Source organism: Drepanopeziza brunnea, assembly GCF_022702325.1.
Source record: "Drepanopeziza brunnea f. sp. 'multigermtubi' strain 214-2 chromosome Unknown ctg5, whole genome shotgun sequence".
NCBI classification, from domain to species: Eukaryota; Fungi; Ascomycota; class Leotiomycetes; order Helotiales; family Drepanopezizaceae; genus Drepanopeziza; species Drepanopeziza brunnea.
Genome location: NW_027094068.1, coordinates 2,531,116 through 2,544,332, shown reverse-complemented (window position 1 = coordinate 2,544,332; position 13,217 = coordinate 2,531,116). Strand labels below are relative to the sequence as shown.

The window sequence follows — 13,217 nt, the reverse complement described above, 5'->3', positions numbered from 1 at the left end:
GTGCAAAGCCCAGCGGCGTCTCCGTTCCCCTGATACGGATCTGGAAACGAGGCGGAGAGATGAAAGACGAAAGAGGTAGACGGGGAGTCTTTCCTTTGCCCTGTTGCGGCGGTCGGGAAGATAGCTAGACTAGATGGGATGGGATGAGAGGGGATGGGATGTTTTTTTTTTTTCGCCTCAGCCTTGGACGGATCGGGTATGAGCGAGGAGGAGATTGGTTTGGTGTAGGGAAACGTTATGTGTAGGGAAACGTTGTGTTTAGAGAAACGTTACGTGTAGAGAAACGTTACGTGTAGAGAAACAGGAAAGGTAGTCCCGCAAGTAAGTCTCGCGTATCCGAGAACTGCGTAGCTGTATTCGCATAGCGGTTATCAAATCCGAAAGGGGGGTGCGTGAGGGGGCTGTATAGCGAGAGCGCGAGCAGAAATGGATTAGAATCTCGTAGCCAAAGGGGATAAACCTGCACGCGAGGCGGCAGGCTGTGATTCACGTGCTGGGCGTTCCTTCCAGGTAAGTACTACGTAAGTGGTATTGCGTGGACGACTTGCTACTACTAGCTGCTCATTGGGGTTGGTACTGTATGGAGATGCTTTGCGCTCTGCTCCCACTGGGATGAACTGCCGAAGGAGTCATCTCCCTACTTAGCTGTCGTGGAGGTCTCAGGTAAACCTTCGACTTCAATACGTCAATACGATATGCTAATTGCCTTGCCAGCAGCCAGCAGCCGTGACCCGCAAATCTAAAGTCAAGGGTGCGGCTAATAATGAGCATCTTCGTACAGCCAAAGTAAGTGGTGAGAATGGTCCAAGGGTTGGAGTCTGCGATGCTACAGGAAAGACGGGATGGGTCGGCGATCATGAGAGGGAGACGGCTCGTTGTTGCGACAAGAGTGCCAAAATCGAGGCATGAGCCTTTCTTTCTACGTCGGTTTGGACTTGAAGAACATGAAGAGAAATACGCCGAGAGGTTAGTCTGAGTTATTGGACACTGCCCCTCGTAACTTGCTCGGTAAGCCCGAGTACGTTGAACAAACAATATTCCCCAGAAGTACCGTTTGCGTATAGTAAGATGCGCTGAAGTATCAGCCATGTCCGCTATATTTTTCAGGAGAACCCATAGGTATCAAACGCGCCACGATCCCCAACGCCAACATCCAAATCCAGAAACAGCCAGCCAGCAATGTACATCCAAGACTCTGCACGTGTTCTCCCGCAGATGTGTCCTCTTTAGTGGCCATCCTAGAGACCAAGTACAACTTTCATGACAAGCGCAATCAAGCAGAAGATCACTGCCCCAATGACTCTATCCAGCCAGACCGGAGAGCCGGACTCGTCACTGACCCTCCTTTGCGTCACTCGAGTCGGGTACGCCCTCGCGACCGCAGCTCTCGGTGCATTAGGCACTGTAGCGCCAGTCGGCTGAGGCACGCTCTGCGCAGGTCTCGCAACAGGGAGCGGAGCAACTGCAGGCGCCGAGCTCGAGCTTTGCTCATCCCCCGCACCATCAAAACCAGTCCTCACGAACCCCTCGGCAAGCTCATCACTTTCCGACTCCTCGACCAGTTTCGGTCTCTCTCCCTCGCCCTGCACACCTTTTCCCATCGCGTCTTTGTACCCCATACTCAGCTCCTTCGGGATCTCCGGCTCCTGAGCCGCACCGCCCTCCATCTTCGCAGCCTCCTCCTCACACTCCTTCAAGATTTCGGCATTGGTCTTGGCGCAAACACCGCACTTCCATGCCCCCGTACCTTTGGCGATCTTCGCCCGCTCCTCATTATTCGTGTCCAGGCCGCCCAATTGGCCCTTGGCCTCTGTCTCCATGAATGTCCTCAGCGCCGTGAGCGCAGTACGCACGCCCCAGGCGGGCATCCACGTCTCCTCATGGTGGCCGCTGATGGAAAGACAGATCTCGCGATTGACTTCAAACCGGCCGGACGGGGTCAGGAAGCGGAATGATGGCGGGCGGAGCGGGTAGGTGGGCGGTAATACGATGCGGCCGTGGTAGATGCCCTCTTGGAAGGCGGAGGAGGGGGGACCGCGCAGCGTGAAATGCCAGTCGAATAGATCAGCATCTGATGCTGGAGCGGCGTGGAAGTCTGGGGAGGGGGAGGTGGCGAGTTCGGAGGCTTCGCGCACTGTGATTGTTGGTTAGTGTTGATGCTGTAAGGGATGGAGGAGGGGAGAGCCGGAAGGGGAGGGGAAGAAGCTTACGGATGCGCTTGATGGTGGGGGATTTGGAGTTGAATTTCGCTGTTGCCATGATGGCGGTCGTACGGTGATTTCGATGCTATTCAGAGAGCGGAATTGGTTGAAAGAAAAGAAACCGCTGTAGAGGTTGTCGGGTAGAGAGGCTTTATGTAAATACTAGGTGGCTCACAAGCCGAACTGGACAGCTTGACGCTGCGGGTGATAAGCACTCGATAAGGCCTTAGCGTGTTTTACCAATGACGAAGGTTTCACGTGATAGTCTCGATTTGTTAGAGCCAATGTATGTCACGAGGCCAAGCACTAATGAAGGTCAAATTACCACTCATGAGAAGTGATAAATTTGTACAGTACGGTACATGCATGCGTGAATCCGGGGTATGATACACCACCTGCCCAGAGAACGCCATGCCAATTCTTCCAAGCAATTAAAATATGCATTCATCATCTATCTCAATCGACACCTTCGTCCAGGCCATCCCAGCCCCGCACATTTTCCTTCTGTCTTGCAAATGTGTTTCCTAGTAAGGTATTTGTCATAACACCAACCCTTTGCGGCCACCCACGAGTTGCTTTGAGGTCTAATGCCTTCCTATCAGCCTCATCTTCATCGCTGCTGATATCGTACTGATCCTCTGGGTCTCGCGAACGGAGTGTGTTCATAGGAACCGCCTCATCAGTATAATCGTCCGGATTCCTCCCCAATAGTCTGTCGGCTTTGGACTGCGTCCTGTTCGGGTACGAAACGTAATGTCGACCCGCGCCATTTCGAACAGGCGGATTGTGGGACGAGGGATCGATTCCCCACCCAGCGGCATGTTCCCTCTGCTGCTGTTCGTATCTCTCCCTCGCTATCCTTTCCCGTGCTTCCAGCCACTTCGGGCTCGCCTCCCAGGTCCACCCATCCCCGGTTGTATTGCAGATGGGGAAGAACCACAGCAGCTTGTTTGGGCCAAACAGATGGGCGAAATTTTTTCTCCTCCCAAGGTCGAAAGCGCTTGGTAATTTATCTGAATCCTGTTCGTCGAGATATGCCTCGTACCTCTCTCTCGCTCTAAATCGCTCCAACGCATCGTAAGATTCGTGTCGTTGGCCCCCACCATCCCCATTCATATCTCTCTGTTGCTGCTCGTAGCTCGTTTGCGAGATAGGTGGTTGTTGCTTACGCAGCGGAGAAAGATACCTCGTCGTCTCCAAACACTCGATCGTCGTCTGTCCCCTCGAAGCAAGCAAAATATGCCACCCGGTGAACCCTGCCAGAATCAACCCGATGATCCCCGAGATCACAGCGAGCATCACGTAATTGACTGGCATCAGCGCATCCGTATACTCTCCCTCTGTCAAGATCTCCCTGTAAGCCCAGTACCCCGAAACCCCGAAGCAGAGGAAGCAGAAAAGAGTGGTGTAGATGAGGAAGAGCAGGAATGCCTTGTAGTTTCGTAGCCCAACGCAGGTTGCTAGCCATGGGCAATGATGATCCATCTTCAACACGCAAGTCTTGCACGTGGAGCAATGATGCGCTCGATCCGGCTTTCGCGCCTGGCACTTCTTGCAGAATCGTACCTCGCCATTCGCCTTGACCGTGAAGTTCGTAGCCGCAGGTGGCGCATTCGTAGGGAGAGAGCTATAGCCACTTGTACTGACTGTAGTCCCTGGGTTCGTAAAGACGGCTGTGGTGTATGACCAGTTGAGGAGGATGTATAGAGCGATTCCGAGTAAAGATGTACCATTCCCTAAACTGTAAGCGAAGCCCGCGTATTAGAAAGGTCTCCTTACCCGTCCAAGTACCCTTGGTCTGCAGGAATCCTATCGTAGCCTCAACCCACAACGCCCAACTTGTTAGAGCGTACACGAAGACGAGGGGAAAGTAGGTAGCCCCGAGGCAGCAGTATCGTTCACATTTGCGAGCCCATTTGCGCGGCATTCTGGCCGGGGATCTGGGATGACTAGGAGATGCCAATGTAGCCATCATAAGCGCTTGGAAATGTGCAAGTCATAAGACCGGAAGGTTGAGGTTGAAGGTTGAAGGTTGAATGTTGGATCTGAGTCTGAGCTTCGAAGTTCGGGGTTGAATGAAGAAGAGGCTCGGCAAGCCCTGCGGCGCAAAGTCTCAGCCAAGGGAAACACCCGAATTCATCCCGGCGCTAGTATAACGACAGCACCCAATATTTTCTGAATCGACGATAATGCTGATGCACTCGGTATTCGAACATCTTCGTCTTCCGGATACTTGACCTTATCACCGACGAGTGTATGTCATCGTGCCAAGACATCGAGGGCCTGCCATGTTCTGATACGACAAAGGCAGTCTTGCTGTGGGAAGCCCTCTCACTACTGAAAGATGGTCATCTCGTGGGGTCTCGAAGTGTCTCACATTTTTGAAAGAAAAAGATATATGCGATGAAATGACACTCGTGTCCGATATATTCTCCAGGAGTATCTGTAGGTATGTATCAAACGCGCCACAGTCCCCGACGCCAACATTCGAATCATAAAGCAGGATCCGCTACTTTCCCTCACGAGATCTATTGATGGGAGTGAGCTGTTGGGACTGGCTACTGCTTTAGTACCGGACGCCTTCCTGTGCGAGCAGGCCTCACGACGGCGCCTCTTCCAGCATCAACACTGGTGTCCGAAGCAATAAAGCTCTCATTATGACCTGTGTTCTTGGCCGCTTTGAGGGTCTTTGGCAGGACATCAGCGAGCATGAGGGCCACCAACCTTGCTGGGAGCAACTGCGGCGCAGTTGAAGCTACAATCTTTCCGCATTGACCAAGATGGTGAGGTAGATACGGGCGGCTCAAAGCTCGAAACATTGAGTATCTGTAGATCTTGTGGACCAATTCTGCTGAGTTGGCGCGAGGACGAAGTTATCAAGGTGACCTTGAGGGTCGATCGAGTCGGTCAACCTGGGTATTCTAGCCCAGCCTTTGCTATTTGCGGCACACTCGGCCATTCTCGGTCTCGTTTTCTCTTGAGATATTCGCAAATGTGCCAAACGTGCATGGTCTCGTCACACTGTCTTCCTAGTAATGTTTCCGCCGTCGCGGCCAGGTCAGCCTGACACTGTTGCACATTTTTGGCACGATACCGAGTTCTTTCGGGCGGTGAGAAATTTATGTCTGCTATCTGCTTTTAAAAGCCGAGACTAACAGAAGTCTCTCCGCTGTTCAACTCGTATTATGGTATGGCCCTGATGTGTTACGCTTCCTCTAGCTCTCAAGCGCTGTCAACTCAACCTCCCCAATGAGCTGCAATGTTGAGGCTCTATAGATTATAGGTCATCAGAGCGTCGATTGGCACCCAATAGTTATGCTATCTGCAGTCTTTCCACGAGAGATTTCAAGCTTTTCCATAGTTCGATCCCGTATCCATTTTGTGCTGTGTTGTGGTGGTGTTGGTGTTGCGTCTCACTTTGGTTTACCCCCATCGTTCCTGCCTAGCTCGTGAGGACGCTAACAGACCTAATGGGCCTACAAAAAGGCCCCTCGTCCCACGACAACAAAACCAACATCACCAACATCATCATCATCATCTCCTTCGATCTATCGCAACCACAGCGTTGCTTTCTTCGGCCAGCTTCTTCGTTGGTTCGTCACATCTACGCAGCTCAGTTGATCGACCGTGCAGTCTGCGATTATGGACCCCCAGCAAATGGCAGCCCAAGCTTCAGCGCAGGCTCAGGCTCAGGCTCAGGCGCAGCGCTACTTCTGTACTCCCTGCCAAAAAGTCTTCAGCACCGAATCCCTCTTGCAGGTGCACAAGATGAAGTCGAGCAAGCATATTTTGTGCGACGTCTGCAGGATGGAGTTCAAGAACGAAGAAGCCCGCAAGTACCACCGCAACGCTGTAAGTAGACGTCTAGTGCCTTGTAACATCACAACCATCTTTCATAATTGGACCCTCTAACAATTGACGCAGCACCACAGTGCAGAGCAGGACCTCAATTGTCCATACTGCGGAAAGCACTTCATTCGAATGGGCGGCCTGGTTTCCCACTGGGAGTTGACCGAGTGCCGTGGTCTACCAGCCAGCGTCTTCGACCAACAGCGCAAGGAAGCCACCGAAAGACTAGAACAGGGGCGCGCAGCAAACCGATTCAAGGACATAAGCCGGTCACGCAAAGTCGAGAACGAGCCCCTTCCTCCCATGCGTCGACAGGTTCCGGTATTTCAGCAAACTCCAGTTGGTCAGCGCGTTGCACAAGTTCCAGTTGATAGCGGCGTTTTGGGTAACAATGGAGGCGGCAATGGAAGCCCGGTTGGCGGATATGGCACTAGCAACGACTATGGTACTCCTCTCGTTGACATCGGCCCAAGTATCGACCCCGAGGAGGACCTTATCTCTTTTACTACGGCCGTTCTTAATACACCATGGGGTTTGGATCCAAAAGAGGCTTTGGTCAATGTTCAAAAGTTTGCTCCAACTACATCTGACTTCCCTGCTCTGGGCAAGCCTGCTGCCGGTACCTCTGCCGGTTTCAATCCAGCTACTGGTGGTATGAACCGCAACAGTGTCCGCGCCCAAGCTTGTGATACCGCCCAGACTTCGGCTCGTCTTCCCACCGTCTATGCGGGCAACCAACCCTCTCCGGCGTCCACCAATGCTTGGTCAAAACAAAAGAATCTCTTCCCTGAGGCACCTGCCGCAATTGCCCCGCCTACCGAGCTTTTGAAGTCGATGGCTATTTCAGAGCCCGTGAAGAAGGACAAAAACTTCAACGAAACCAACCCTGATAGCCCAGACTTCCGTGCAGACCGCTTCTGGATCAAACCCCTTGGCAAATTCAAGTGCCCACACTGCCCGTGAGTCTCCTATTCCATCTGGCTAGGATTTCTATTAACCCGTCTTCAGAAAGAGCCATGCGTCCAGACCCGCTTTCATCGCTCACTTGAAATCACCAGCTCACCGTTCAGAGAGACTTCAATGTACCAAATGCCTCCGTTATTACGATACGGCCACTGCTCTAACTCAGCACTACGAGTCTCAAAGTATCCGCTGCACAGTCCGCGAGACCGATGGCTACGACAATGTACTCCTCGGTGCTACGGCTGAGAATGTCTTGACCCAAGGTCGCATGGCTGATGATACTATCAAGTATATCATTAACCCGCAGGCCCCTCTTCTTACCGGTGCTGCAGCTGGTGGCGGTGTCGCTGGTGTCGCTGCTGCCCTTCGTGCTGCCGAAAGGGTACGTAACAATCAGAAGGACGAGTTCTGGACCAAGCATACTCCAAAGTGGTAGATACATGCTTACTATCAGAGATTTGGAAGGCGCTGATACAGGAATGCTTTCCATCATATCTTGCCCTGATGATTCTCTCGTACGGCGGCGTTCTTTCGAACAAAGTTCATGGCTAGCTAGTGAGTCATTTTGCAGAATTAGAACTGGGAGTTCTTTTATTTTATGGCTTGACTCGAGTGATTCTTTCGTTCGTTACATGCTCTTGCGTTTTCGCGCTGCAATATTCGTTCGGAATCAAGCCCTAAATTGGTTCATCTGGGCTCCCTGCATAGGCTATTAATTAGTCGTCAGTCAGTCAAATTGAAATCAGATCACGAAGTTCTCTTCTCCTGTTTTTAATGTTTCCCGTAGATTCCTTCTCGGACCATATATCAGCAAGTACGGGTAGATCTTGGTCACTATTCAGGGAACCAACGATGTTTCTTCGTTCTGTACTACACAACCATTCATATCTCCAACACCTAGCTTTCTATCTATGTGATACAAGTTAAGCTGGCCTATTATGGTTTGCTTCTCCGATCTAGGTCCTCTTTTCAACCGTCGACTTTCCTCTGCTCGCTGGTCCTGACTTAAGACCCACTTGAATTGAAGGTCGCGGCGGTGAATTTGGGCTCGCGATATCGCAGTTTTATGAAGCTTACAGAGGTCTCGAACCTGGTAGCGTGGCGGCTAGACTCAGGTTCGAGATCTGTTTTGACGTAAGCCAGGTCTTTCCTCCTCGGAACTTAAGAGATGCTCTGAAAATGCGCTTCGGGGGCCCAATGCGGCGTATTCAGAATCGGGCTTGTCTCCCTTCTTCTGAGCCTTTTGAAATGAAGCACAGAGAGTTCAAGGAAATGCTTTTCAGGAAAATCAAAATGATGTGAACAGATCTACCACCAAGAAGGTTTATAGAAGTTCGAGAAGCAAAGAGCAATGACGGCTATCTTACGACGCCGAGTTACAATGAAATGAGCTTACAGCTCTATGAATACCGAGAAGGTGCGATCACAGTTTTGAAATGTCTGCTTTTTAGCCTCGAGTCTTGCATCTGGGCCCGCATCCATCTCTCAATCATTCAGTCCCTCATACCAAATCTCATGATAACTCCTCAAATCAATGTCATCGGGCTTCCTTAAGTACGGCGTCAGATCTCCCTCGCCCTTCACTTCTTTCGCCGTCCACCCGTTCCCCAACCACGCAAACCGGTTACCAGTTTGCGTCTTGTACGTCCACTCCCAGTCCTCCCACCTAGGATCCCTCCTCGCAACGTTGACATGACTTGCGCTCCCCGGCCAGTGGCCATGGATTCTTCCGCCAGGCCTCCCGCCGTTCGCCCACGAGCTACAGTTCTCCGAGAACACCGTCTTGGGGAAGAACGAGTCCGCGTACGCGATGAAATCATCCGTCGCGGTCTGCGAGGGCACGAAGGTCTTGATGCCTTGCGAGGAGACCTTGCGCAGGAGCTTCGCGATGTAGGTCACCTGCGTCTCGACCTGGTTGGGCACCGTGCCGCTGTGGCCGGCGGAATTCGGTCCATGTACATGCAGTAGGTTCGGGAAGTGGGGCGTGGCGAAGCCGAGATAGGTGAGGGGGTCTGGGGACCAGGCGTCGCGCAGGTCTTTCCCGTTGGCGGTGATGGGGAACGGGGGCCGCATGTCGACATTAGCGCCTGTGGAGCAGATCACGGCGTCGACAGTGCGCTCGACGCCGTCCGTGGTGACGATTCCGCTCGCGGTGAAGTGCGAGATTGGGGTGCGGATGAAGGTGACGTTATCTTCGGTGAGGGCCTCCAGATATCCCGGACCGGGCGTCAGGCGGCGACAATTGGGGGAGAAGTCGGGCACGATGTGTTCGAGGAGCTGGGGCTTTTTCTCTAGCCTCTTTGCCATCAACTGTATGAACTCCTCGCGTAGCTGTTTGTTTTTCTCGCTTCCCTTGAAGAGAGTGCCAAAACGACGGTAGAACTTCGATTCGAGTTCTTTGCGGAACTCGTGGTATATTTCCGGGTCCTTGAAGGACTCGAGAAGTTCTCTAGCGTAGTAATTTGGCTCGAGTCTTCGTCCAGGACCTTCGCCGCCAAAGGAGCCTGCGATCCAGGTTGGGCTCCGGGCGTAGTGGTCGAGGTGTTTGACCAGAGGCTGGAGGTTGGGCACGACTTGGATACCGCTCGCTCCATTGCCAATGACGGCCACGGTCTTGCCTTTGGGGTCAAACTTTGGATCCCAGGCAGACGAGTGTCGGAGATGACCCTTGTATTCCTCGATTCCTGGATAATCTGGCAGCTTCCAGTCATTGAACCGGCCATTGGCTGTGATCACCACATCAAACTCCGGCGTTTCAATCTCACCGTTTTCAAGATTCTCAACCCGCAGTGTCCATTTCCCACTGTCATTGTCCCACTGTGCTTTAGCAACCTTGTGCCTGAGTTTGAGATACTTGTACACATTATATTTACGTGCCACGCTCTTCCAATACTCTAAAATCTCGGCTCCTTGGGCGCTAAGGAAGAATTCGAAGTCAGCATGGCGATTCGAAGAACTTGAGTGAGCATGGAAACCTTCCCCCAAGGCCGGAACAGAGCTGAAGACTCTCGAGACGATATCACAGGGGGGAGAAAACGCTCGGAAATATAACACGTACTACTCTTCTGTCCACTGCGTCTTTGGCGAGAAGGTAGATTGGTACACGTTGGCAGGAATATCGCAGCGAACGCCAGGGTAGACATTTTCAAACCACACCCCTCCAACATCGGCGTTCTTGTCGTATATGGTCAAATCAAGCCCCGGTACCTTTGCTGGGAGAAGGATACCGGCATTGATACCTGCGAGGCCTGCTCCGACGACCGCCACCTAAAGGATCGTCAACATCCGGATTTATTTGAGAGCGTCTAAGTTGCGGGAGTACGGGCGGGGAGGCCTACCCTTATTCTCCCAGGCGCATCAATCGGATGGTCCTCAAGCTCAAAAATCCCCGAGTGGTAGTCGCGAGGCTGGGAAGGCCTTACTGAGAGCGATTCTCCCTTCCTATCATCATTGACCTTTACCGCTGACGTGGGTTCAACAGTTTCTGACACGGCTACTGGAGACTTCTCCTTCTTCAACGAGACGGGCAGACTCGCAGCAGTAGAATCGATACTTTCAAGTGAAGGTGCCATGTTTTACTCCTTCTCGAAGTCTGCAGCAGGAACGCAGTTGGTAATTTCGAGGTGTGAATTTCTGGTCAAAGGTTTCCTCTCTTCAACGGAGATGGGATTCCAAGATTCATAGGGGATCAGTATCCCGTTGAAAGACTACGACTACCTATCTACCTACCTCCTCCCTACCTATATATCTATGCCGCGCAGCCTGTCACGCTATGGTCTTGTTTCATGACATGATGACAACCTCTTCCGACTGGCCTCCGCTTAGAGATGTCGGATCCAAGTACGAGTCGAGATATGAAGATACGAGTAATACCCGGGTACAAGTCTCTGGAGATGCACTGCCCGAAATGATGAAAGCGACCCTCGATATGACGAATCCCGATACCAAGGAAACTCTCTTCCCCATTCTTTGACGGGTGTTGGATCTCGAGAAGAACCATGATCCTGACATCACGTGGGAAACGTTGAAATAAGCTTACCCCTGAGTGGAGCACGACTTCGGTAGGGATGAAAACGCCATTCGGATGCAATTTACGATTTCAAGAGGCGAGTAATCAGGATCGCTTGTCAAGTTGTCAGGACCTTGAGATGCATCCATATTTCTGCGATGTCATCTTTCAACTATGTAGCCAGTGGCAAGTTGTCTATCTATCTTCGACTCTCTTTCGATTATCCTGTCAACTCGAGTTTACATCGAGTTTTTGCATCGCGGTTTTGATTAACGCGTTGAGTGCTTTAAATCAAATCAAATCAAATCAACAAATGATCAAAAGTTTCTCTCCTGCTTCTTTCTTTAATACCCTCAATCATGTCGTCTCCAAAGAAACAGTTGATCATTAATGCCTTCGCCATGCAAGCGCCCGGCCACGTGAATCCGGGTCTCTGGAAGTACCCTGCCGATACCAGCACGCAGTATGCCAACATCAAGCACTGGATAGCCCTCGCAAAGAAGCTCGAGAAAGCAAAGTTCCACGCAATCTTCTTCGCTGATGTCCTCGGCGGATACGACGTGTACAATGGCCCTGCGAATCTCAATGCCACTATTCCCGCAGCGACACAGTTCCCAATAAACGACCCTCTCTACAGTATCCCCGCACTGGCAGCCGCTACAGAGAGCATTGGATTTGGCGTCACCGCTTCCACGACGTACGAGAGTCCGTACATGCTCGCGAGGAAATTCTCGACGGTAGACCACCTAGCCGAGGGCCGGGTCGCGTGGAACATTGTCACTTCGTACCTGGATTCCGCGGCCCGGAATTTCGGTCTCGATACCCAGATTGGCCACGACGAGCGCTACCAGATTGCGGATGAGTACATGGAAGTCGCATACAAGCTTTGGGAAGGCTCGTGGCGGGATGATGCCAGGAGCGGTGCGCCGGAGGGGGCCTACGCGGATCCGAAAGCTGTCCGACAGATCAATCACAAGGGGAAGCACTTCAATATCCCAGGCCCTCATATATGCGAACCTTCGAAGCAACGGACCCCTTTCTTGTTCCAGGCCGGCACGTCCAGCGCGGGAAGGAAGTTCGCAGCCACCCACGCCGAGGCGATATTCCTAAACGGCCACACAGCGGAGCTGGTGCGACCTTCAGTTGACTCGATCCGTGCTCAAGCTAAGGAATTTGGTCGGGACCCGAGCAGCATCAAGATCGTGGCTGGACTGCTCGTCATTGTAGGCGAGACGACGGAGAAGGCGCAGGCGAGATTTAAAGAGTTGGCTAGCTACGGAGACCGAGAAGGGGCCCTGGCTTTGTTTGGGGGCTGGTCTGGGTACGACTTGGGAAAGTACGACGACGATGAGGATTTCAGGTTCCTGGAAACCGCGCCTCCAGCCGTGAGGAGCATGGTCAATCACTGGTCACAGTCGTCGCCCCAAGGTACCAAGTGGAACAAGAAGACCATCGCCGAGCACTTGATCATCGGCGGGAATGGAGCGAGGATCATTGGAGATGCCAAATCTGTCGCTGATGAGCTGGAGAGGTGGGCGGAAGTCGCTGATGTTGATGGCTTCAATCTCAGCTACGCAGCTGTCCCCGAGACTTTCGACGATATTATTGAGTATCTGCTGCCAGAGCTGAGGAGGAGAGGCCTATTCTGGGATGACTATGTTGTGCCAGGAGGGACACTACGCGAGAATTACCTGGGTGTTAAGGGACATTCCAGGTTATCTGCTACGCATCCTGGCGCCAAGTTCTTTTGGAAAGCCGGCGAAGATGTGCCTGCTTATGCTCAAGAGACGAACGGAGCTAAAAAGATAGATGAACCTAGTGAGAGCGTAGATAGTCTTGCCAAACGGCGACGTGTAGCATAAAAAACTTAGGGCCCGTCTGCTTCAAAGCCTGTATGTAAGTAAAAACTGGCTCAAAAACTGGCTCTGCACAACTCTAGTTTATAAAGTACGGTTTATACCAACCGATATTTTTAAAACGACGTTTGGTCCAAGACGCCTTCCTGAGCTCTATGTAAGTAAAGGTGAAGTACGAAATTCCAAACTACCGCAAGACTACCAAAATGCAAGGCTTGGCTAGCATACAAACTCAAAAATTGACTGTACAATCAATTAAAAAGGTAATTGCATAATTCGTGTGGTTTTGTATGGAGTAGCGAAACATCTTGTGCAACCCAGGTTGTGCAGTCTATTTTA

The 13,217-nt window shown here is 52.0% G+C and overlaps 5 protein-coding genes across 5 annotated transcripts; 2 read left to right on the top strand and 3 right to left on the bottom strand.

Annotated features, from left to right (window-relative positions):
* Positions 1–1,238: 1,238 nt before the first annotated feature.
* Positions 1,239–2,259, bottom strand: L3040_004036 (uncharacterized protein; the record flags this gene model as incomplete). The annotated part of the gene is made up of 2 exons (XM_007294187.1): positions 1,239–2,134; positions 2,211–2,259. 2 exons carry the CDS (start codon positions 2,257–2,259, stop codon positions 1,239–1,241), a joined length of 945 nt encoding a protein of 314 aa, XP_007294249.1.
* A 398-nt stretch (positions 2,260–2,657) lies between these two features.
* Positions 2,658–4,128, bottom strand: L3040_004035 (uncharacterized protein; the record flags this gene model as incomplete). The annotated part of the gene is made up of 2 exons (XM_007294186.2): positions 2,658–3,937; positions 3,981–4,128. 2 exons carry the CDS (start codon positions 4,126–4,128, stop codon positions 2,658–2,660), a joined length of 1,428 nt encoding a protein of 475 aa, XP_007294248.2.
* Positions 4,129–5,843: 1,715 nt separating this feature from the next.
* On the top strand, positions 5,844–7,449 carry L3040_004034 (uncharacterized protein; the record flags this gene model as incomplete). The annotated part of the gene is made up of 3 exons (XM_007294185.2): positions 5,844–6,053; positions 6,126–7,009; positions 7,059–7,449. The coding sequence occupies 3 exons, from the start codon at positions 5,844–5,846 to the stop codon at positions 7,447–7,449; spliced, it is 1,485 nt and encodes a 494-aa protein (XP_007294247.2).
* Positions 7,450–8,498: 1,049 nt separating this feature from the next.
* L3040_004033 (uncharacterized protein) lies at positions 8,499–10,585 on the bottom strand (the record flags this gene model as incomplete). The annotated part of the gene is made up of 3 exons (XM_007294184.1): positions 8,499–9,930; positions 10,072–10,280; positions 10,352–10,585. The coding sequence occupies 3 exons, from the start codon at positions 10,583–10,585 to the stop codon at positions 8,499–8,501; spliced, it is 1,875 nt and encodes a 624-aa protein (XP_007294246.1).
* A 796-nt stretch (positions 10,586–11,381) lies between these two features.
* Positions 11,382–12,884, top strand: L3040_004032 (uncharacterized protein; the record flags this gene model as incomplete). The annotated part of the gene is made up of 1 exon (XM_007294183.2): positions 11,382–12,884. One exon carries the CDS (start codon positions 11,382–11,384, stop codon positions 12,882–12,884), a length of 1,503 nt encoding a protein of 500 aa, XP_007294245.2.
* Between the last annotated feature and the right edge of the window lie 333 nt (positions 12,885–13,217).